The 25989-nt window shown below is 40.8% G+C and overlaps 1 protein-coding gene across 1 annotated transcript; it reads right to left on the bottom strand.

The window, feature by feature from the left end:
* Positions 1–4469: 4469 nt before the first annotated feature.
* Positions 4470–25989, bottom strand: LOC120634198 (zinc finger protein 595-like). The gene is made up of 13 exons (XM_039904659.1): positions 25716–25989; positions 24241–24375; positions 22127–22714; positions 21329–21462; positions 19729–20053; positions 18002–18135; positions 16113–16187; positions 15563–15692; positions 9431–9564; positions 8662–8770; positions 7200–7313; positions 5824–5937; positions 4470–5158 (listed from the first exon to the last, which is right to left on the bottom strand). The coding sequence occupies exons 1-13, from the start codon at positions 25818–25820 to the stop codon at positions 4913–4915; spliced, it is 2343 nt and encodes a 780-aa protein (XP_039760593.1). The 5' UTR covers positions 25821–25989; the 3' UTR covers positions 4470–4912.

Genomic DNA, 25989 nt, shown 5'->3' with positions numbered 1-25989 from the left:
AGATATAAGCTTCCAAAGTTTCAATTTTAATTTATTCTTGGATATAAATGTACCTAAGTCAAAAACTTCAATGCCCTTTTAGAGATGACAGACCATGATAATTGGGCAGTGTGTTTGGTCATCCATTTAAAATGACGGCATGAAGCTTACTCCGACGTTACGCAACTGAAAACTTACTTTAGGGCACTGTTACCATAAAAAGTATGAGTAATTCGATATGGAGAAATGATTCCTATTTCAAGTAACGCTTAGGTCAGTTTAGATAAAGGTACTAGGCTACCATAAATAGTATGAGTAATTCTATATAGAAAAATGATTCCAATTTCATGTAACGTTTGTATATGATAAATAAACCGGCTAAGTGCGAGTTTGTTTGCGTTCGAGGTTCCGTATGAAGGTGCACTATGAAATACTACAAAAGATCTACCAAAAGAATCAACAAAACACGTTGCACTTCTTTTATTCGTTGCTATAACGGCAATAAATATAAATAAACATTCGCAAAAAATAAAAAGTGTGTGTACTTATGTACACGCGTTAGAAGTTATATTTCTTTGGCGTAAAAAAAAAGATTTTCAAAAATTGTATCTTACGCCTTATTATACGTTTGGAGAGAAAATAAAGGTATTGTTTGAATTTTTAAAGAATTATTAAAAGTCAACTGTCAAACCTTTTTTAGAAAAACGAAAATGATGACTATAACTTCATGGTGTCGGTTTTTTCGTAAAAATTTACTCTTACCATTTTTCCCTAACGCGCCAAAAGAAGTATAACTTCAATAACTGCCTGCCTATTACGGTTCACAGTCACAGTCCAAAAGACCATTATTCAAGCAGGGTCCATACATGGCTATTTTGATGTGTACATTACATAAAAAGTTCATGCAATACCTCCCTGACGGGCCGACGGACACAGCGGATGCTTGGTAATAGCACCTTCGGGTACGGAATCCTAAAAAGTAACCTACAAAGACAAACTGTTTATTCGGGATTATAAAGTATCCAAAGATCCCAAATGTCTATGGTGGAAATTTATCAAGATCAGTTTAGCAATAACGCCTCGTATTGTTGGCCTATTGACATGGTTTTTTTTTTATAGTCTGAGAGCTGGCGAATGATTACATGGTGTATTTTCATGGCAGTCTAAATCCAACATATTTATTGTGAGAACAGTTACTTGTACAGCGAGGCATATATAATTTTATGCAAATAGTAGTTCCTGACGTGTTGACAGTTGCCTGTAAGTTTTGTATGAAATTACTATTAAGCAAGTTACACGAAAAATAACATTGCCATAAGCCGGGACCTCAAAATAAACTATTTAGAAAGCACGCAGTAAGGTAGAAACATCGACAAGTTATCGTAAAGCAAAAAAAAAAAATTAAAAAAGTGTCGTTTGTTTATGAATTAAGCGCGTCTAGACAAAACAACTATTCAGCTTTACTTAGTAGCAAAAATATTGATTTTCTGTGTTTTCGTGTATGAATAATTTGTTATGACGCCTGTCACTGCAATGGTACATTCCAAAAAGTATTTATTATTCAGTGTTACTTCCATTTAAATTGACATTTTAAAGCTAAGATTTTCTGTGTTATCAACATATGTCAAATATGGTTCAACGGGTACCACGTATATATATATATAGGTAACCACGATAATATTGTAGGATTTGTCGATATTTCGACCCAGTTGCATGGATCTTCGTCACGACGGGAGTCCCGTATTTTTAAGAAACGGTACTTCCAAATGAAAGAAATAAAATACATTATTGTGTGTTTTGTCATGGGCTTCTATATCTTCAGTGTACATCTGTTATATTTTCTAAAAGATATAAAAGTATAGAAATTTGATCCTTTTAATAACTCTACTCTTTACATGCTATGTTTATAATTAAGAAATGAAATCATTAAGTCCTCATAATATGTTACATTTTACCCGTAGGAACACTTAGGTTTGGACACCAGCTCTTAGACTTTTATTTATTCTAGGTCGCAACTGAACATTCCCATATGTGATCTTTTACTTGTTATAGATCTGTGTTTATTTTATAAAAGCTTTTAGTACTTATCTTGTTATATTATATACATATAGACAATTTATTTATTTATTAAGTTTTTCTTCTTTACTTGTGTAATATTAGATTTTTAGGTTGTGATACATTTTGATTTATATACCTGACAATTTTCAAATTATGGAAAAAATAATGAAACGTTGAAAAAAAAACCCATTTTACAAACAACACAATGTTATTTAATAAATCTTTTTGATGTAAAGTTATTGCGTAAATACAAAATGTTGCCCTCCAACTTTCTACTGAAATTTAAGTAAGCGATCTATGTGGTTCGAAATAGTTTAAATATACATTCTTACTAACTATTGTATGGAAAAGTTACTTTACCAACATATTTTATGTTGTACCTAAAAATTACTAGTTACAGTAAAATCGAGCGCTACTTTTCTTTCTTGCATTGTTTAAAATTTCACTAGATACAAAAAAATTTAGTTCTATGTTACATTCCATTTTTTATTGTATGGAAAAGTTATTGTGTACAAATATATCTAGAGGTGTTTTTCATTCCATTGTTTATTGGATGGAAAAGTAACAGAGATATCTTGAAGTTTCTCATTAAATTTTTAAACGTACGTAAGGTGCTAGGTACCTACAAGAGAAATCGAGTGCGGTTTCACATTCCATTTTTCATTGTATGGAAAAGTAACTGGGTACAAAGAAATCTAGTGTTGTTTTTCATTCCATTTTTCATTGTATGGAAAAGTAACTAGGTACAAAGAAATCTAGTGTTGTTTTTCATTCCATTTTACATTGTATGGAAAAGTAACTGGGTACAAAGAAATCTAGTGTTGTTTTTTATTCCATTTTTCATTGTATGGAAAAGTAACTGAGTACAAAGAAATCTAGTGTTGTTTTTCATTCCATTTTCCATTGTATGGAAAAGTTACTGGGTACAGAGAAATCTAGTTGTTACTGTGTCATTATAGCGCATATAGTAAAATTGCTAACTTCAGTTAATACGTTATATTATTTTTAACTATTTATTGTTATTTTGACTTTTGCATGGCAATTCGTGAAGTCAATTAAATGCTAAGAGTAAATTAATTATGCGACAATAATATACATGTGCCGTTACGTTAAAATATGAATTAAATTAATGTACAAAATAAATGTTGATTATTATTTAATAAAGGTGTCATTTTATTACTGTCTCTCAATGGTCGGTCTAATCATCATGTCAACCTGTTACCGGCCCACTACAGACCACGGGTCTCCTTCCACTATAAGAAGGCTTTAGGCTCTACCACGCTGGCTACAGGATTGGTAGACTTCAAACGCCTTGAAAACATTATGGACAGATATTAGGCATACAGGATTAATGTTGTTTTCCTTCACTGTTGAAGTTTTTTTTTTAATTGCTTAAAATGTGCAAAACTTCGAGAAGCGAGAGATCGTCGTCAAAAAGTAAGCCTCTCCAAAAGTGCAGTCCTAACCCCTAGGATTTCATCCCCGAATCCCATTTTAATATTATCAGAATTATAATCTTTATCCATATTTTAATTGCCAAATGAAACTGAGCTTTAGTAACAAACGAAATAAAAACAGTCAGTCAGTTAAAAAAAACTAATTTATGTAAATATAAGTCATACTAACATTATTAATGCGAAAGTGTCTGTTTGTTGTCCTATATCGGCTCTGTCCTACCTATGTCGGCTCAATTTGTCGGCTTGATGAAATTTGCACGACAACTTCCTTTTGAAATTTTGCCAATAAAGGGAACTGGGTAAAAACAAAACTTCCTTTATTCAGAGGCAAAATTTATATTCTTTTTATAAAGCATAACCTACAATAACGTTTAACATAAAATCGAATACGAAAGTAAAAATAAAAATGCATAAATTACACGAATTATTGTATAGTTCTCGAGATAAATATATCACACATTTTAAATACATTCTTATTGAAAAATAATATCTAATTAAATTTCACACCTATACCTAATTAATAACTTACTCGACTTTAATAATACATGTTTCTAAGCTATATTTATCGGATCAAGTAATATGAACACAATTTTAAGGCGCTAATAATTTAGCAAGGCGTATGAACTTAACCAGTAGGTTTTGCTTCAGGTGTATAGTTTATTAGATTTATTTTTCCAATTAATAAGTCTAATTCTCTATAATTTGTATCAACCAGACAAATTCGCACGGTACAACGTTTAACTTCTGCATACGCCACACCACACAGATATTCGAATACGTCCTCTACACATGTTTCGCTTCGTTCCACACATGCTTAATCTTTATAATGTTCGTTGATATTAACTGTCTGCTGGCTTAGAAATATCTATGTTTTGAAGCCAACCTATCGCCTAAATGCAACGTTGTCAGAGCGAAACTGAAGTTTGTGATTTCGCGTATACAAAAGTTGCACCGTGCAAACTTGCCTGGTGTTGCGAATTTTAAAACAATAGCATTATGGGTTAAGATGTTTCGACTTTTATATGCACAAACATTTCTTCTTCTCAGTCGGTACACTCTTGTCAGAACGTTTGTGGTCGTCATTTAAGTATTGTGGCACGCTTTGTTTTGTTCAAACACTATGAACACAATTAATAGATTATGACACTCAAATAGATAACTTCACTCATTGTGAGTGATGTTAGCACTTAAATAGTTCCCAGAGTTGATCACTATTTACTGAACAAGTCATGGCAGAGGAGGTACAGGTTTTACTTCCATATCCTGGCGTTACTTGCCATTTTTTTTAATATTCGTAACAATTAAATTTCTATTATTTTATTGCTCTTACTTGCACAAATATTTACTCAATTTAAAGATTTTACATCTTTATGTACTATTAACTCGATTATGTCACTCTCACTCAAACAGATCGCACTTCACTCATTGTAAGTTATGTAAGCACTCAAATAGTTCCCAGTGTCGATCACTATCTTCTGATTTATAGGTGGAGGGGGAGGTAGGGGTGCTACCTCCATATCCCGGCGTCGCTTGCGATTCTTCTTGTCCCAGGGCGCGTAGGGTATCTTCATGTGGACGGTCTGTATGTGTAGCTTGACCGCGCTGCTCTGGGTGAAACGACGGTTGCAGTGTTGACATTGGTAGCGTTTTTCACCCGTATGCACCTGAAATGGGTGAAGCAAAACGTTGGTGGTAGTTCTATTGTAAACAATGTGACCGTCATAACTCAACAAGCTGTAAAGCGCAAGTGGCGTACATAGCTCGAAGAACCGATGGACGTTGGGGTCACAAGGTGCTCAAATGGCGAGTCGCTGGGAGCCACTCGAAACAAGTGCGATACGACGCGGTCGGTCGGGGTATATGTTACTTTCCAAAAATAAATTAGACACTTGTAGTGGAAGGCTATAAGTTCCAAAATTCACTTTAGAAGCCGAGCAAACTAAGTAATAGCGTATGCGGGCGATGCAACCCGGTGGGTCAGGATATTTATTTATTTTTAGTCTTCATTATTGGTCCACCAACCAGTCAGAAAAACGAAAAAAAAAGAACACACTTGAAGAATGAAGCAGGATACAAAAGGCGGCCTTATCGCTAAGTAGCGATCTCTGCCAGGCAACCTTAGGATTAGGAAAACTAAAAAGAAAACAAATAGGTGGAGTACACTATTTAGTACATACATACGAATATATAAATGTTTGTCAATGTATGTTACTTAAAAGTAACGCTACGACCTTTAGAATCCGAGAAAACTAAGTAATAGCGCAGGCGGGCGATGAAACGCGGTGGGTCAAAGTTTATAAAACTGTTTTGAAATCATAAAGGCACTCACCACAAGATGCCTGTCTCTATTGCTGGGCATGCTGAATCTTCTCTCGCAATGTGGGCATGCGTACGGCTTCTCCTGTGTATGCGTGCGCATATGTACCGTCAGGTTCGCATATTGCTGGAACAATGTACATTCATTTTATTGGAGTGAAACTCAGAATTAAAAACACACAGAACCCTCATTCAGCCAATATTCCAAAACGCCCCGAGCACGTCTCACTTCACACCCGCGGAATGTTGCCAGCTCACAAACTTTTTTCAATTTCCCCCATTTTATGGCAAACGCTTAGAACTCTAGAGGTAGAATAATTTCTGTCAACTGCTAAATGTAAAAAAAGTGACTGGCCACCTTTTCGAGAAACGCTACTTACTAAAGTGGAGTGGTTTTTGATATTTCAATTTTAGTCGTGTACAAGTTCCCACTACGGTATTAGTTTAGACGGATTGTAAATACTTCTGGCACTGCGATAAATTACGGTGCACGCCCGTCGCTAAAAAGTTCTGGCATTTAATAAATTAAGGAACTTAAGTATGAAATATATCTCACTAATTACTTGTACACTAAGAAACAATATTGGCACTTTAATAAATGTCAGCACATTGGAAGTGATACACGCCTATTCCTTTAAAGAAATTGTATACAATATAAGATGATATCTTGGAGATCTCCCTGAAAAAGTTCAAAGATTGTGTTAAACGTAAGCTTATAGAAAAGTCCTATTATAGTATTAAGGACTCGTCAACAATAAAAATGCTTGGGTGTAAATTATTGCTCTAACTAGGTTGCTTCTTTAAAAGTTTTAAGTGACAATGTGAGATGATAAAGGTAGAAATGGTGATGGTAGAATCGCTATGAAGTGATAAGGCCGCCAAATTGTATACGTTGTTTTGTTATACTTTTCTTTTTTTTTATATGTACTTTTTGTGGTCTGCAATCAAAGTTTATTCATTCATTCATTCATCATGGTGATAAGAAAAAAAAAACAACCGGCTAAGTTTGTTGTGGGCTTCTTCTTAGACCAGGGCGCGTTTGGAACCCTCGTAGCTTTAGTTTTGAGTTGACAAATTTAGTTAACCGCCATCAACTCATTATAGAAGTGAGTTGGTGGCTCATTTATATTTTACATTCAATGTACGCATCAAAAGTGCCATATATGTCCCTATTTGAGTAAAGAAATATTTGACTTTGACTTAAGATTTCTGGCATATCAGTAAATGATTGGTGAATCTGGTAAATAATATTCGCAGTTTAATAAACAACGGTACCTAGGTGGTGGTACACGCATTGAGGTTAAAAGTTCTGGCACTCCAGTAAATGAGAATGAGGGGTGAAACAGGTCTATCGGTAAATATTCCTGGCAGTGCAATAAATTATAGTACCTTGGTGGTGTGTCCGCATATATCGCACATGTATCGCTTGAGGTACTCGGCGCCCGGGTGTTCAGCCTCGTAATGCCGTCTCGCTTGCACGTCTGTCGCTAAGAACTTCTGGCACTGAAATAAATGGCAAAAAGTTAAGTTAATGCTGCACCTGGAATATCCGTTAGTTTTGCTTTTAAAAAAATATATGTATGTTGATAAAATAATGAGCTGTTGCGTATTTGTTTTTATTCATAAATTTATGCTCCGCATAAAGTTCAGAAAATAAAAAAAAAGACACTTCAAGTAGAGGGACATAAAAGGCGGCCTTATCGCTAACTTACCATCTCTGGCAACCTTAGGATAAGGTGAACTAAAAGGAAAACTATAAGGTGGGGCTTGCGTATCATCAGCAGTGGACATAGACTGAATCAGATGTGGGGGGGGACCCAGACGGGAGTTTTTTTTTTTTGGTATCACAATACCACATTATATATTGCAGTTTCCTTTTTTGTTATTCAAGCAAGCGCATCAAACATTATCATCATACCAACCCAATACCGGCCCACTACAGAGCCCGGGTCTCCTCCCACAATGTGTTTTACCCCTATTATATTATAAAGGACTACGTAATCGATAAAAAAAGCTTGGGTGTGAATTATTGCTCTAACCAGGTTGCTCTTCTAATAATTTTAAATGACATTGTGAGATGGTGATAACAAAAAAAAACACCCGGCTAAGTTTGTTGTGGGCTTCTTAGACCAGGACGCGTTTGGAACCCTCTTAGCTTTAGTTTTAAGTTTACGAATGTGGTTGTCGCCATCATCTCACTACCGTGTAATTCTTATGTACGCATCAAAAGTGCCACCTATGGGCCTACTTGAATAAAGATATTTTTGACTTTGACTTTGAATGAGAAGGCGTAAATGCCATAGTCCACAACGCTGGCCCTACGCGGATTGGTCGACTCCACACACCTTTGAGAACATTATGGAGAACTCACAGGGGTACAGGTTCCTTCACGACGTTTTCCTTCACCGTTGAAGCAAGTGATATTTTTATTACTCAAAACGCACATAACTTAGAAAAGTTAGGGGTGCGAGCTTGGATTCGAACTTTTTCCAACTAAGCTACGGCTCTCCTACCATCGATGCCGAAATTAGTATATGCCTTTTACATCAGTCTTATAGCGACTGTAGCTTCATCTAGTTGGAAAAGTAAATAATAATAATTAAATATACTACGACAATACACATATCGCCACCTAGCCCCAAAGTAAGCGTAGCTTGTGTTATGGGTACTAAGATGACTGATGAATATTTTTATGAATTATATATATGTACTTAGAAAATACATATAAACACCCAGACACTGAAAAACACTTATGCTCATGAAGTTGCAGTTTCGATCTAATTTATAAAATTGATAATTCCTCCCAAGTTTATATACAACTATTAAACACTAATAAAAATTGTAAAATTACAATTTCGCATTTGGACGCGGTGGGTACTCCGGTGTTGACGATGTCACTGTTGTCGCGACGCGGTCGGCCGCGGGGTCGCTCGCTCTTCGCCCGCACTGGCTTTATTGACCTGATGACAAAAGACCCGTTTTCACTAAAGACTAACAAGGTAATGCATAAGTAAGTGTTTTCTTTAGTGTGTAAATCTATGTAATCATAATTTGTTGAGGGATAAAAAAAAAATATATATATATATTTTATTCCTCAGTGGCGACATATATATATGTCGCCACTGAGGCTGAGCGGACGTTTATTTGAAGAACTTTATTTATTAATTTTAAATCTCAACTTATTTAGTAACGTAAAACCTCATTTAATCAAGCCAAATGGTTTGATGTTGGCTTTGGTAATGTTATTTTAATAACTATTACACTTTGTGAAATTGTTCTACGCTGTAACAACAGATGGCAATATCAGCGATAAAACACTCCTAATGAATTTTATGTCTGATTGCCATTCAGATCTAACCTAAATTTTATCATCATTTTATTAATGATTTTTAATGTAATTTAGTTGCCAATAACTTACTTGTAATAAGTAAGATTATAGTTTTGTAAGAACTTGTAGCTCTTCATTAAAAAAAAATTTTTTTTTTTTCGAACAGCTCGAAAGTTTCTTTTGGGTATGAAAAAAAATCTGTGAAAAGATGAGCCCTTAATATTAATTGTATTAAGATTATCCTCACCGCAAAGAAAAGGGCGCGTGATAAAAAAAGGGGTTCTACACTCACAGATTGGTGTCGGCGTGTTTGTTCGAAGAGCCGAAGTGCGTCGCAAAGGCAGCGTCGTCACGGAACTGGATGTCGCAGTCCGCGCAGTACAGCGGGTCCGAACTGTCCACAGCCCCCGCGCCGTCTTCCACCTCCTGCGGACAGTTGTGGGGGGGGGGAAACTATTAAGCCGCGGAGCTAGAGGATCAACTTGAGACGGCTCGGCTGCCGTCGAGTGCACACGTTTGCACCGGCGCTCGGGTCCGCTAGTTCGGTTTCGCGCGACTGCCTACCGAACACACTGCGTCCAGCGGCGGCGCTCGGAACTACACGCCTTTCCTCTTCGATTGGGTTCCCGGTCTGCCACCAGCGGCAAGCCCCGGGGACCGGGTCGGTGGGGTTGGCGTGCCGGCACCGCAGCTCGGACCGCGCCTAGGCAGCTCCGCCCCGCTACACGCACCGCGTCCCGCGTACCGCGTCCCGCGTACCGCGCCCCGCGTTGAGCCCCTGCGCTCCGCACCCCCCGCGTCCCGCGTCGAGCCCCCGCGCTCCGCACCCCCCGCGTTCCGCGTCGAGCGCCCTGCGCTCCGCACCGCCGCGTTTCGCGTCGAGCCTCTAGCTCCGCGACCCGCAACCCCTACGTGCCTTCGGCTAGTGGCCTTCGGCCATGCCGCCACCGGCACCCAACCCACCGCCGCTACCGCAGCGGCGCGCTACCCGCCCACGCGCCATAAGGCGCAGAGTGTTCGTGCGGAACACCGCCGCCGCGCTCGAGGTCGGCCTGGACGCAATCATAGCGACCGGCCAGGCCACCCTTGCTACCCGCACCACCAAGGCCCACGGTGCTGGGCCCTCCTCCGGAGCGGGAGACGAAGCTTTTTCCGCAAGCCCGCTCTCACTGTCGCCGGCGCCGTCTCGGCAGGCGACACCGACTCCCAAGGCCCCAGCTGACGTCCCTCCCAACACAGGGACTGGAACCGCTGCTGCTGCGTCCACGGTGATGCAGACCAGGCCCGCAGCACCAGTGCCGTCCCCGCGCTCACCGCGATTCGCCGCCGTGCAGGCGGACATCGCCGTGGGACGATTCCCGTCCCCGCCACAACGGGGACCCAGGATCACGCCGCCTAATATGCCTGCGCTATCGCCGAGCTCGCCGATGGACGCCTCAGCGTCCCCGAGCCCGACGTATGCTGCCCGGACTCGGCAGGCCGCCGGTGCGGTCCCCGCCCGCGCCACCAACGTCGCTGCAAGCGCTACCACAACCGCTGCTGCTGCCCCTGCCGCAACTATAGATATCGGAGGGGCACCGAAACCTGCAGCCAAATACCCTCCACTAATAGTGGAGGCGTTGCCGGATTGGCCGTACCACTTCCGGGAGCTGAAGAGGCTCCTGGGACACACGCCAAACGGACGCCCCTATGGCAAGGGCGTCCGTTTTATACCGAAGTCGGACCAGGAGTTCCGCCTCATCCAGCGGTACCTGACCCAGCTGGAGGGCGCTAGCGGAATCTCCTGGTTCTGCTATTCCTTACCAGCGGAGAGGAGCCTCAAAGTGGCGATCCGCGGCTTGCCGGCCGACACGGATCCGGCACTTGTGGAGCAGGAGCTGCGCGAGCTCGGCTACATGCCTGAGCACGTGCGCGCAATCCCCGCCCGCCCAGGAAGACCGGGCTGCCTAATGTACGCGCAGCTGCAGCGTACACCGGACCTTACCCCGGGCATATATGAGGTGCGCGAGCTCCTCTGTATGCCCGGCGTGATTATCGAGGCATGGCGCGGCAGGAAGGGGCCCGCGCAATGCCACCGCTGCCAACAGTTCCGGCACTCCTCCCACAACTGCCACAGGCCTATTGCCTGTGTAAGATGTGGGGGAAGTCACCCAGCCCGGGACTGCCCTCGTCCACTGGAGGAGCCGCCGACATGCGCCAACTGTGGGGAGGCGCACACGGCGAATAACGCAGCCTGTGCGGTATTCCGAAAGGAGGCCCGCAACCGCCGAGCTGGCACGACTGCGCGCACTTCCACAGTTGCGCGCGCCACCACTGCTGCCACCCTTAGAGGAGAAGCAGACGCACCCGGCTCGCTGACGGCCGCTGCTAACCAGCCTGGACAGCAGCAGGGCCGTAAGCGACGCCGCAAGCGTGGCGGCAAGCGCGCTAAAGCGCGCAAGCAGAGCGCGCCACCTACAACGGCGCCTCCGAAAACGACATCCTCCGTGACGGTGCAGCCTCCAGTGCAGCCCGCCGGACCGTCCAAGCCCACCGTGGTCGCTGCCCCCGAAAGGGGGACGAAGGCGAAGCGAGTGGGAGCACCGCAGTCGGCCGCTCAGCCGACCCGCGGTCCATTGGACCCAAGGACGACCCGCGTCATCGGTGCCCTGAACCAGGTCCTGATGGCGATCCAGGAGCAGCGTGACCCAGTCCCGCTTATCCTGGCTTGCATTATGGAGCTCTGCACTGGTTGAGCTCCATATCACCTTCTGGAACGCCGATGGGCTTTCGAAGCACAAAGCCCATCTTCTCAAGGACCTACTTTCTCAGCGTCGAGTGGACATCGGCCTGATCAACGAGACTCACCTCAGACCAGTAGACAAGTTGAAGATTCCCGGATACTTTGTCTACCGGGAGGACCACACCTCGCCGATCGGGACTGCTTATCGGGGATTAGCAGTCTTGGTACGTCGGAACATCATCCACCAGCTGCTGCCAGTACCTCAATTGCAGACGTCGTACGCCTTAGGCGTGGAGATCTGCATCGACCGCCAACCAACCCGTGTGTTCGCGTTCTACAAGCCGCCGACCAATCGACTTGCAGTCGCTGATGTCCGCACCTTGCTGGACTCGCCACTGCCCACGATTATCGCCGGCGACTTCAACGCGAAGCACACGGCTTGGAACTCCGTCTCCGTGAGTCCGGATGGCAGACGCCTCCTCGACGATGCAGACCGCCACGGCTACGAAGTGCTCGGACCAGAGGTCCCGACGCACTACCCGTACTGTGCAGCACACATGCCGGACGTCATCGATATTGCAGTAACGCGCGGCCTCGCCGCAGCGCCATCGATTGACGTCCTGGATGATCACCTCATTTCCGACCACCAAGCAGTCCTCTTGACGCTGAGAAATGCACCGACGACCCACCTGCCTTCTCCGAAGCATAGCCAGGACTGGCGGGTTTTCGCCACATACATGGCAGAGAACTCGCCGTCCTTCCGAGTGGAGAGCCCTGCCGATGTTGAACGTCTCGCCACAGACCTCAGCGCGACAATGTCCGCCGCGCTTCGAGAGTCCAGACGCCACTCGGCAACCGCTCACAGACCACCCGCGCTCCCGGCCTACATCCGAGCGATGATTGAGGAGAAGAGGAAGCTGCGCAGGCAATGGCAATCCCAGCGGTGCCCGAACATGAGGTCGCGGCTCAACGCTCTGGCGGCCAAGATCTCGGATGCACTGGAAACAGTTGCAACCGAGTCGTGGCATACCGTCATCGAGCGAGCCGGCGACGACTGTCCTGGCATCCACCGCCTCTGCCGCCGTCTCTCCGGGAAGCCTACTCCGATTAGGCCCCTCATGGCTAGTGACGGTACCCCCCGTTACCGAGCCGAGGACCGAGCGGAGATCTTTGCTGACTTCCTGGAGACGCAGTTCACACCGAATCCGACTGCTGATGTACAGCACGAAGCAACCATCGAGCAGCACTTGAAGGCCTACTTCGAGCTGCCGATAGCCCCCGCAGAAGACCCCGTAGTGTTCTCCCCAGGACAAGTCCACAGGATGATTCGCCGAACTAAACTGCGCAAAGCCCCCGGCTCTGACCGAGTCACCAATGAAGCCCTGCGCCACCTACCCCCGCGAGCAATCGCGACGCTGGCGCGACTCTTCAACGGCATCCTCCGTACCGGGCACTTCCCATCAGCGTGGAAGCTCGGCCGGATCATCCTGATCCCCAAAGCGGGGAAGAACACGATGCAGCCTGGGAGTTATCGTCCCATCACGCTGCTGTCGACGACCTCAAAGGTCTTCGAGAAGTTGCTTCTGCTGTACATCACGCCCCACCTTCAGCCACGCGACGAACAGTTCGGTTTCCGTGCCGAACACTCAACCACGCTCCAAGTTACCAGGGTACTGCACCACCTCGCTTCCGCCAGAAACAAGCGAGAGCACACTATTGCAGTCTTCCTGGACATGGAGAAGGCGTTCGATCGCGTCTGGCATGCCGGCCTCATCTACAAGCTGTCCACGTCGACTATTCCCCGTAGAATAGTCAAGACTGTGGGCACCTTCTTGCAAGACAGACGTTTTCAAGTGGCGGTTGAAGACGCGCTGTCCACGGAACGCCCCATCAGAGCCGGTGTGCCCCAGGGAAGTTGCCTGTCGCCCGTCTGCTATGGCAGATACACGGACGACATTCCAGTCGCAGACGGCGCTATGCTCGCGCTGTATGCAGACGACGCAGCCTTCGTCACGACGTCGCTCACGGGCCCACACGCTGCAATAAAGATGCAGCGAGCACTGGACGCACTTCCCACTTGGCTGAAGGACTGGCGACTTAAAGTCAACGTGGCCAAAACTCAGGCGATCTCCATCGGACGGTCAGCAAAGACCCATGCACCCCCTCCGGTCTCGCTTCTGGGAGAAACCGTCGATTGGTCCCCCACGGCCAAATACCTGGGGGTCACGATCGACAGGGGTCTCTCGATGCGAAACCATGTGAGGAACGTGGTCGCGCAATCGCGCACCGCACGCTACCTCCTCCGTCCCATGTTGGCATCCCACCTGCCTCTCCGTGCGAAGCTGTCCATCTATAAGATGTACGTTCGCACGCGACTCACGTACGCGGCCCCAGCGTGGTACGCGCTGGTCAGCGAGACGGGCCGCAAGTCGCTGCGAGCGCAACAAGCTTTAGCGCTCCGCACCATTTCCCGAGCACCACGCTTCGTACGGAACCAGGTCATCGCCAGGGACCTGTGCATGGAGAGCCTGGATGAATTCATCCACCGCCTGAGTGCCTCGATGTTCGCACGCGCCGATGGAGCGCGAACCCAACACCTGAGGGGCATCGCGCCATACCATCGGCGCCCGCCGGACGCCAGAGGCCTGCCACGTGACCTCCTGGACATTTAACGCTTCCTCGCCGCTGGCTGACGGGCGCTTGCCAACTCACATTGGCAAGCTCGACCTCGCTGAGCGGCGGGCGCAAGCTCCCCCACGGACATGCTAAGTCGCCGCAACACCGCTGATCGCCGCGTCACAACGCAGGCTTGATCGCGCTGCCGCGACTTTTTCCCCGGACTTGACACCACGGACCCAACGGTCCCACCAAGTGACCCGTCTGTAGTTGCAGACGGCGTTGCGACCACCGAAAAGGGCCATCGCCCTGAGCGGTTACCCCGAGCCCCATTTGGGACTCCGAGGAAGAAGAATAGGATCAACTTGTGGGTTCGCGTCACCGGTGACCTCGACATGCTCGTGACGCAATCAGTATAGCGTGCGTGTGTGGTAATACGCTAGGAATTCGAGGCACACAATCATGCTCTCTCGCCCTGCGCGCGCGCACTCCGTGTAACGGGATTTGAAGCGACCGCCGCAATTCGCTATCACTCGGTCTCAGGCAGTGCGTTTATGAAATGCACGTCTTAATGACAATGTTGCTTGGAAGTATCCGACTCCGCTTTCATCTCTCACAAGATAGAAAAATGAATTTTAAAATGTAAAATGTAAATTGTTGATATTGGAAAAGAGCAACCGCCGAGTCTCTTGCCGGCTTCTTCTCGGTAGAATCTGCCTTCCGGACCGGTGGTAGGGTCACTACACACATACAGACTTGACGTTTCAAAAGTGCTTATATTAGGCCTACTTGAAATAAATGAATGTTGAATTTGAATTTATATGCATACTAAGTTTAAAAACGTTTAGTAGGTATTCGGTCACATTCACACACACTTTGAAGCGGTCTTCTCATTATGAGAGGAAACTGGTGCCCCGAAGCTGGCCGTTCTTCTCTCTTCTTCTCTTCAGTGATAAGGTAAATTGTAACAATAGAAAGAAAAACCAAGTGTATAATGTTCCCTGAACGTTGTGATGCGCGATTATAAACTTTAAGTACTATTAACGTACTTAAAAAAAATATAATAACCCAAGTACGTAACGTTACCTGTTTGCTGTGCGCCAGTTTCTTGTGGCAGTAAAGGCCGGTCTCACTCACGAAGCTGTGACCGCACAGATTGCAGATGAACATCGACGGGTGCTTTATACGTATATGGGTCAGTTTGGTCGAGGCTTTGCTGAAATAATGAAATTAAATATTTAAAAAAAATTAATAAATTGACAAACGTATTGTGTTAGTTGTCAAAAAATATGTAACCCGCCATTTTGTGGTGGCGGCCATCTTGAATTCGAAATTTGTTATATAGTAAAGTATTCTACTAGTCAAACACAGGTGCGTGAAACTTATAAAACCGGAGTCGGAGTTTCATCATCACCATCAAATCCACCCATTACCCGCCCGAAGGGTTTAAGGCCGTAGTCCACCACGTTGGCCCAGTGCGGATTGGTGGACTCCACACACCTATGAGGACATTATGGAAAACTAAGACATGCAGGTTTCCTCACGATTAAGCATATAAAAATTTCAGTCTTATAGCGACAGTCGCGTAATTTTTAGACTCGAATCGGAGGATAGTAAAATAGAACTCGGTACTCACTAAAATATTTTATCGCAATGTGGACACGTGTACGTGACGTTTTTGTGCCATCTGTAATGCATTTTCGCTTGACCCCTGGAAGTGAGAAAAAAATAATAAATATATAAAACTTAAAAAGTCCATAATAAATTTCCTTTAATATGCACATAATTGCTTTACGACTAAGCTACGGCTTTCGGCAGCTACGGATGCCGAAATTAATATGGCATATATTCTCATACTCATTATCTTAGATCGCTTCTTAGCGATAAGGCCGCCTTTTGTATCCTGCTTAAGTCTTCAAGCGTTGGTTCTTTTTTTTTTAGTTTTTCGGAGTGGTGTACAAAAGAAGAGTATAAATAAATCTTTAGTAAAGTCTTAGTCTTATAGCGACTGTAGCGCCATCTATTAGGAAACAGTTTTTGAAGATGACACATTGCTTCATAATAATTTTATATTTTTTTATTATAGTGTAGGTAAAAACAGTGTAATAAAAAAAACATAGACTGAGATTATCAAAAAGTTTCCAAACTCTCCAAAAATCCATTTTTGGATTATAATTGGTAATGGTTAAATAAAAAATGGACTCCAAAATCCATTTTTATTTTCCAATACACACACAGCACGTGGCTATGAAATGGAGAAAATCCTTTTTGATCCGCCTACTAGAGTTCCAGATATGGGCGCGTTCAAACCAAAATAGAAAAAAAATAAGACGGTTACTCTTTGGTATCATTATCAATGGTCTCCTCTCAGAATGAGAAAGTTTTACGCCGTAGTCCACACCACGCTGGCCAAGTGCGGATTGGTACACTCATATGCCTTTGAGAACATTATGCAGAACTCTCAGACATGCGATTTTTCTAACGAAGCTTTTTCTTTTACTGCTGCAAGTGATATTTCATTGCTTAAAACGCACATTACTCTGAAAAGAGCGTCAGTCCCCAGCAAGGGAAGCCATAGTCTTGCCCAATAGGTTATCGCCGCTTCTGACATACATTATTCTAGTATTGTAGGTTTGTATAAAATATTACGTTGTGACAACCATTATTTGGTGTCGTAATTTCTGTAAAAGTATTGATATCCCGAAGTAGTGGAGTAATAGTTTTTTATTATAATTAACTGGCTGTTGCCCGCGACTTCATCCGCGTTAATTTTGAGTTTTTAAGAATTCCTTTATTTTCCCGGAATAATTTTTTTTCTACCTACCTTTGGACATCTCCATAATGCAAACTATCACTATACAAATTTCAAGAGTAATTCAATTTCTTATTTCCATCTCCAGGATGCCAGTTAAATGTGTGCCAAATTTCTAATTCATTTTCAAATTCAAATTTAAAAAATGTTTTATTCATGTAGACCTTATCACAAGTTCTTATGAAGCGTTCATAAATTTAACATGTAACACTAATGTTAGTGATGGCGATAACTGCATTAGTTAACTTAAAACTAAAGCTAGGAAATTCAAATCAAATTCAAATTAAAATTCAATTTAAAATTCAAACTCAATTCAAAGGTTGAGCCGAAGGTAACAAAAAAACAGACACACTTACACATTCTTTAAATTAGTACAGAGACAGTAATACGACTTCCAATCTTTCCTAAGTACACTTGCAATAATTTTATTTATTTATTATTTATGTACCATAAATTGTGATTGTAAACATAAGATACATGAAGTGTACAAAGGAAAGCTTATCTCTCTAAGAGATCTCTTCCAGCTACCCCGGGATGTGAGTAGGATGATTTAATTGTGGTATAGATCAAATAAAGGTACAATATACTATATAATAACTGTTAAGGATATCCAATATATCTAAATATAAACAAAATTCTACATACTAGTACAATAAATTTGAAGATAATACATACAAAATACATAAAAATAATATAAAAAATTTAAGTATTACCTATTGAAGCAGACGTATGAGCACATCTGACAGGTGTATTTGAAGAGGTGCGTCATGTTCATATGTTTGTACATCTTGCGCGCGTTGGTGCAGTATATCTTGCACATGTCGCACTGCAGGTTACCCGACACGTCCTGTCGTCACAATTATTATTAATAATACATTCAATTCTAAATGAATTCTAAAATTCTAAATTCCAATTCAATATTCATAAATCAACCTAAAATACTAATTCAAAATACTAATTTAAGAAAAATTTTAATTCAAAACTGAACATATTCTAAATTTTAAAGGGGCAATGCTGCCAGCATCTAAGGCACTGTGCCTCGCTCGGTTTCTAAAACGTTTTAGATTTTATTTCGTAGACCAAGGCCGTGGGTTCGATTCCCACAACTAGAAAATGTTTGTGTGATGAACATGTATATTCGTCAAAAAGTCAAAAATATCTTTATTCAAGTAGGCCCATAGGTGGCACTTTTGATGCGTACATAAGAACCACACGGTAGTGAGATGATGGCGATAACCACATTCGTAAACTTAAAACTAAAGCTACGAGGGTTCCAAACGCGTCCTGGTCTAAGAAGAAGCCCACAACAAACTTAGCTGGGTGTTTTTTTTTTGTTATCACCATCTCACAATGTAATTTTAAATTATTAGAAGAGCAACCTGGTTAGAGCAATAATTAAATTGTTAATCTTAATAATATTCATCAGCCATCTCAGTACCCATAACACAAGCTACACTTACTTTGAGGCTAGGTGGCGATGTGTGTGTTGTCGTAGTTTGTATATATATATTTTTCATTGGGTAATTTAGATTATTTCTGTTTAAAATAGTTCAAATTCAAATTCATAATTTATATATTTTATGTAGGCTCACTCCATAAGTTCCAAATATAATATCCATAACACAAGCTACTTTGGGGCTAGATGGCTATGTGTGAATATAAGCACTTTTGGAACCTAAAGTCTGTCCGTTTGTAGTGACTCTATCTCTATCTATGTAGAGTACCACCGGTTCGGAAGGCAGATTCTACCGATAAGAAGCCGACGGGAAACTCAGCAGTTTCTATTTTTAAACATCAACAATTTACATTTTAACACTCATTTTTGTATCTTGTGACAGGTGAAAGAGGAGTCGGACGCTTCCAAGCATCGTACTCATTAGGAAATTCGAAAATTTCATAGTATACTAGCTGTTGCCCGCGTTTTTCGCCCGCTTTTATTTCGATATTTTAAAATTGTTTGTTTTGTTTTCCCACGACAAAAAGTTTTATTTTTTATTTTTCATTCCACTACAAGTTAGCCCTTGAATGCAATCTCACCTGGTGCTAAGTGATGATGCAGTCTAAGATGGTAGCGGGCTAACCTAATCGGTTTATAAACGACATCGTACCGGAATGCTGGCGGAAACGGGCTAACCTGTTAGGGAGTACAGCAGTTATATTAAACAGATATCCGTCACGTTTTTGTCGGTAGGGTGGTAACTAGCCACGACCGAAGCCTCCCACCAGACCCAGTAGCTTATAGTATTAAAATTTATTGGTAGCTAACTTAGGCTGTAGAAGGACAGTCAAATAAACAAACTCACTTTCGGATTTATAATAGTGGTGCGGATAAATGTTTTAAAACTGCTTATAAATTAGGACTACTTGAAGTAAATTCGTATCTTAAAAAGTTTTTTTTTGTATTATTAATTTAATAGTCAACATAGAATGGATTTCTTACTGGATCGTGTTTCTGCAGATGCTTGGAGAACGTCACAACCTCTCTAAACCCTTTGAAGCAATAGTCACACCTGTAAGCTGACTCCGTATAGTTTTTAGTGTTCTGCCTCTCTTTCACCAACGCATACTGCTCCTCTTGACTTATAGGCGTGTAAATGAGGAAGTCCTTGGGCAGTTTGGTTGACTTTTTCACCGGACTCCGGTGACATTGGTCTTTTTTGCTTTTTTTTGTACGGAGCCACTTCGGTCTGGGTTGGAAACAGTTGGCGGGTCTCTTAGCGGCCTTTTGTACATGCACCCACATGTAATGGTGTTTGGCAGAAGCTCTGGAAACAAAAAAATATTGTGAAAGTGAAACTTCTGGATAGTACATCTTCTGGCAGTTGAGATGGATAAAGAGTATCAGAAGTAAGAATAAATGTACTTCAAGAAATTCTTTGGCGCAATTGGAGCTTGTTTTCCAAACAAGATTAACAGACTGAGTAGGAGACAGGCAAGATACGCCATAGCGGTCATAACAGGACACTTTGGCACAGGGACCATGCTGCTCAAAATGAACATAATTGATGACCCTACATGTAGGAGGGCCTGCAACGAGGAAGTCGAGTCCATGGAACATTTGCTTTATGAATGCGACGGATTGGCTAGAAAGCGGTTGGACCTCTTGGGAGTGGCCTATCCACAACCAGAGGATTACTGTGCCTCCAACCTAAAAGCTTCAATCAAACTCTTAGAGTGGATATTTGAAGCTATTTAGGGTGAGGGGATACAAGGACGGGGCGAGCACAAAACATCCTGGAGGGTCGAAGTGCATCCGCTGAAGCGGGCCTCATTACAAAATAGATAGATAGAAGAATAAATGTAAGGTTTATTATTTTTTCACATGCTTTAAATATTTATTTTATTTATACTCTTTATTTCCATACTACAATTTAAAAAAAAAGAAGATTAAAAAAAAAACAAAGAAAGACAGACGCAGTATACAAAAGGCGTCCTTATCGCCGAGTAGCGATCTCTGCCAGGCAGCCTAATATACATAAGGAACACATGAGGATAACAGACTGCAGGTTGTACATAATTAAAAAAAAATACATACAAATAACTACATACTAATACTTGCACTAGATTCCACAAATTAAATAATACATAATATAATAAATAATTAAAAAAAAAAAAAAAAAGTTATTATTTCGATAGAGGGTATTATTCTAAGCAGTTTTTACCAACGCAGCAAATTTGTTCGATCGTTACTTGAGGTGATAGTGAAGTTTTTTTTGTAATAAAATGGCACAAAAAATGTAATCTGTATAAAATGGTAGTTTATTTAAAAAAAAAAAGTATTAAATAATTATCTATCTTCTAGACTTACAATTGCATCTTCTAGACCATAATAGCATCATACTTCTTTGACCAAAACTCTTAGAACTATGAAAAAAAAAGATTTTTAAACTTTCTTTCTAGCAATCTTACAGCTTGGCTGTAAAAATAAAATTTGTTCAGAATAATACGATCTATCGAAGGAATTACTTTTTTTTTCTTAGTATTTTTTGTATGGGCGTCGAATGATCTCCTATAACAAAATTAAAGTATTGTAATCATACCTGTCAAACGTGACTTCCGGGCACTCCCTGCATAAATACTTGTACATATGCTTATCAGTTATATGCGTTTTCAATAGGAACTCAGTCTTGTAATAATAGTTGCACAGCTCACATAGATATGTCCCACTTATGTGCTGAAAAGATTGAGTTACAATCATCAGGCAATTCTGTATCACAGTTGACATCAAGTTGCTATCAATCAATAACGCCCAACACATTACATAATCTGCCAACCATGTTGAAATGAACTTAGGTATCAGAATGGATCTAACAGGTCATTAGGTGGCAACTTTCCGCAGTGGCATAAGCAATTAAAATATCATTAGGTGAAGGAAAACGTTTTGAAGAATTTTGCATGCCTGAGTTATTCATAATATTATCAAAGGTGTGTAAAGTCTTACAATGCACACTTGGCTAGCGTGTTTAACTACAGCCTAAACCAGCCAGTTAAATTTTTTTAGGTCTCTTATGTTTAAAATATTAATCTTTCTACCAACAAAAAACTTAATTAGGTTTAATATACAATGTGTAAATGAATACCGAAATAAAACTTCACAGGCTTTAGAGGTACACTATGTATTGTCTCTGATACTTATTGTCAAACCTGTCATAGTTTTAACTGAAAGAAACAAATGATGTTACACATTTGTATATAAACCATTTGTGAAAAAATTATATATACAATGGCAGAACTGCATCGAAATCTCAAAATGGTTTATCACATTTTCAATATGGTTTTTATGAAGAAAAGAAGAACTAGAAGCCAATAAACAGATTTGCATAGTAGAGAATGCTTACCGTTTCATGCATCCTCAAATGTACTCTAAGGCGTTCTTGATTATGATAGCCTCTCTCGCAATCTTGGCACTGATATTTGCCCTGCGTACCTAGTTTACGAATTTCAGAGACAGCAGCCGCTTCTTTCATGCTTATGGGTACCATCGTTGCATATTCCTCATTCAGTGTAGAGCCGTCAACATCAATGTCAACTTTGGAGTCACTTGCGTCATTGTCCACATCATAACCATTATCTCCGGAACCCACTTCAAAATTCTCTTCAAACACATTATCAGTGTTAGCAGCATTATCAAATGCAGTATTCTCTTCTAATCCTGAGTTATTTATCTCGGAACAATCAATCTCATCTTTGATGTTGTCATGAAATTCACTTTGTGTTGACTTTTCAAATGCACATTTATCCGTTGAAGGTCCATATTGGATCACAGGTATGTTTTCCTGTGGTTCAATACTCATGCGTACTGTCTTTATCCATTTGAACTTTACACTGTCGAATTTTGTTTTAACGCTGTCCTTGTCAAGGAAGGTTAAGTTTGGACCTAATTTTAATCTTTCATAATCTATTTCCTCGAGTATAGGCTTTGTTATCTGTAATAGGAGAACATAAGTTTTTAATAAATTCTTGATCAGTATATTGAGCTTATTTTGTTATAGCCTGCTAGGCCTTAGCACAATAAATTAAAGACAAATACAGAAGAAACTTAAAAAAAATAAAAATAAAATAGAGCGTGCAAAGGCGGTCTTACCACTAAAGCGATCTCTTCCAGACAACCTTTGACGATAGGAAAAAAAAACGAAGGAACGGGTTGGTGCAGCAATTTCAGTATAAAAAATATATATTTTTATATATACAAAATAATTTTAATAAAAAAATTTAGGGGTAAGTAACCCCTAAATTCTAATACTACATACATATTATGCATAATATATATAAGTATATACATATTTAAGCAATATAAAAGGGACAAAGCATGCAAGTCTCTCCGCTGACTGATTGGCAACCACCCAAGTTCCGCACGAAACTGGGATATGTGGTCGAACTTACGTAGGCCATATATAAATCTGATGCATATGTTTTGCAACCTTTCCAGCTTATTTATGAGATGAACCTGGTTAGAGCAATTGTTCACACCCAAGCTTTTTTATCGTTTACGTAATCCTTTATACTATAATAAGACTTTTCTATAAGCTTTTGCTTAATACAAACTTTGAACTTCTTTAGTGACATCCCCAAGATATCAACGGGTAGTTTATTGTAAAATTGTATACAATTTCCTTTAAATGAATTGCTTATTTTGTGTAGTCTTGTGTACTGCACTGCAAGTTGATTTTTACTTCTAACGTTCAAATTATTGCAGTCACATTTTCTTTTAAATTTTGATACATTTTTGTGAACATACATTAAATTTTCAAATATGTATTGGCTATAGAGTGTCATTATTTTAAAATCTTTAAATTTATCTATCAATTACTCTCTCAGACCCATTTTATAGATTGCACGAACAGCCTTCTTCTACAGCACTAAAACAGTGCCAATATCAGCAGCATTACCCCATAGTAAAATTCCATATGACATAATGCTATGAAAGTAACTAACGAAGTTTAGCATCTAACATTATTCCTAGAAATACTGTTGTATCCACCGGATTCAATTCCTCATTATTAAGTAGTATAGTGGTTATTACATATTTAACATTTGGTAATGTGAATTTTATGCACTTAGTTTTACTTCCATTTAAAACCAAATTATTAGCTTCAATCCATTGAACTACTTCACAACAAACTTATATATCTTTTCTATCACCATCTCACATAGTGATTTAAACTATTTATAAAGCAGCTTGGTTAGGACAATAATTCAAACTCAAGTTTTTTATTTTTTTTGTTATCCTTGTTATTTTCTCTCCTGGAAATGTGGTAATGGAAGAAGAAGAACCAGGTTTCATTGAAGTTAAAACATTGGCAACAATATCTTGTATTCCACTTCTACTTATTATACTAATAGATCTTCAAAGGTGAAGGTATTGTTTATAACTTATGCAATAACAAATTTTACAACAAATTCATCATTAACATAATTATTATTATTAACAAGTATTTATTTTGATTCTTACCTCTTTATTCCTGTGCAATATTTCTTTTAGAGTGAAATATGCCCTTTGACATTTGTCACGAAACCGTTTACAGCTCATCACATACGCAACACATTGATAGCACAAGTACTCTGGCAAACCATTACCGCAACGGCTCTGAAAATGTTTAAGTCATAGTCAAATATTTCTTTATTATAAATATTTATTTAAACATAAGAAATTTCCACATGTTAATAAGATGAATGCGTAAACTCTTTAAACAAGAGATCTCTCATTACGAACCGATAAGCTTCTGTATACTGCTTCTGTCTGTGTTTTTTTTATTCTTCTTCTGTATTTTTATTTGTGAGAAAGTAAAGATTATAAATAAATCAAAAATAAATAAATCTCTGATTGCTCAACAGTATTTCTCAATGTAGCACAAGCCTTTGATAAAGTCTGGCACGAAGGTCTTAAATACAAACTTCAAGTGTTACTGCAACAATCACACTCGGACATACTAGAAACGTATATATATATCCGACAGAACACTTAGGGTACAACAAGATAACGCTTACTGAACTTGAAAAAATCAAAGCTGGAGTAACACAAGGAAGTATCTTAGGGCCAGTCTTATATCTTTTATACATATACTTGTGATGTTATAGAACTGGAACACAATACCATTGCATTGCACCATCATGGCTGTGGGACATACTCAAAAAGAGGCAATGGGCAAAGTTCAAATAGCCACTGATGCATAAGTTCATTACCACGCATTAGGGTAGCGTGCCGGGAATATGCCCTAAAAGTCCTTTGTTGTCTACCTCCTGGTTTTACCAGACATTTATTAGGCTGATAAAGACAAATAGGTCCATCAATTGTGGTGTCAAGACCAACACTATAATTGTGTTGCCAAGATTATTTACCGTCATTGGTTGTATCAAAGTATCTGTAAGCTGTCATAGATTATATGAACAGTCTTGCATTATTTTATCTGACTACATGAAACAGCTACCTCTCACAAAAGCAATTGTTTGTTAGATTTTAGATTTGGACACAGGACTTGATTGAACCGAGCAAATATTATTACAGAGAGTACAAATGTGAAGCTTGAAAGGACTAAGAAGAAAGAAGCTGCCAGCAGAATCTGTTTTGATAATCTTAGATAGGTATGAAACTTTGGATGGGTGTTCGTGACACAACCATGGCTGAACGACAGGATGGATTTGGATGAAATATAGTATTAAGATAGATTATAGTCTTGAATAGCACATAAGTTGCTTTTAACTCGGAAAATGTATGAAAATTTAACTTGGATATGATGTATTGTGTGATAGGATTGGTGTTTTTGTTACTCGTAGTTCCAGTCAGAGAATAACATAGACATACACATCAAAACATCTACTATTTGGTAACATTTGGGAATACCTTACCTTAGACTTACATATATTCCAGGGTAACAAAGTTGTTGGTATAATTTTTCTTTTGTAATAAATAAAAAGAAATGAAATTACCTCTAAACCTGATACCAAATTGTAGTCCTTCCTCAATTGCCCATTCAAATTATAGCATTTTACATCCATTTGCAAGCATACAGTACACAGTTTTATGTCAAACATGTCGAAATTTTTATTATTTTGTTTGCCTTTTCAGTTTTTTTATTTAAATCTACATTTGCTTATCATTGCTATGAATGTAATAAATATTTTCACAGGCTCTGTATATCAAAAAATAATATTATCACTAGAATCTGCATAGCGCAACGATCGAAAACTTATTATTTATAAA

Source organism: Pararge aegeria, chromosome 23 (genome assembly GCF_905163445.1).
Source record: "Pararge aegeria chromosome 23, ilParAegt1.1, whole genome shotgun sequence".
In the NCBI taxonomy this organism is placed as follows: Eukaryota; Metazoa; Arthropoda; class Insecta; order Lepidoptera; family Nymphalidae; genus Pararge; species Pararge aegeria.
Note: the sequence above shows the minus strand (reverse complement) of the source record. Positions and strands in the feature narration are given on the sequence as shown.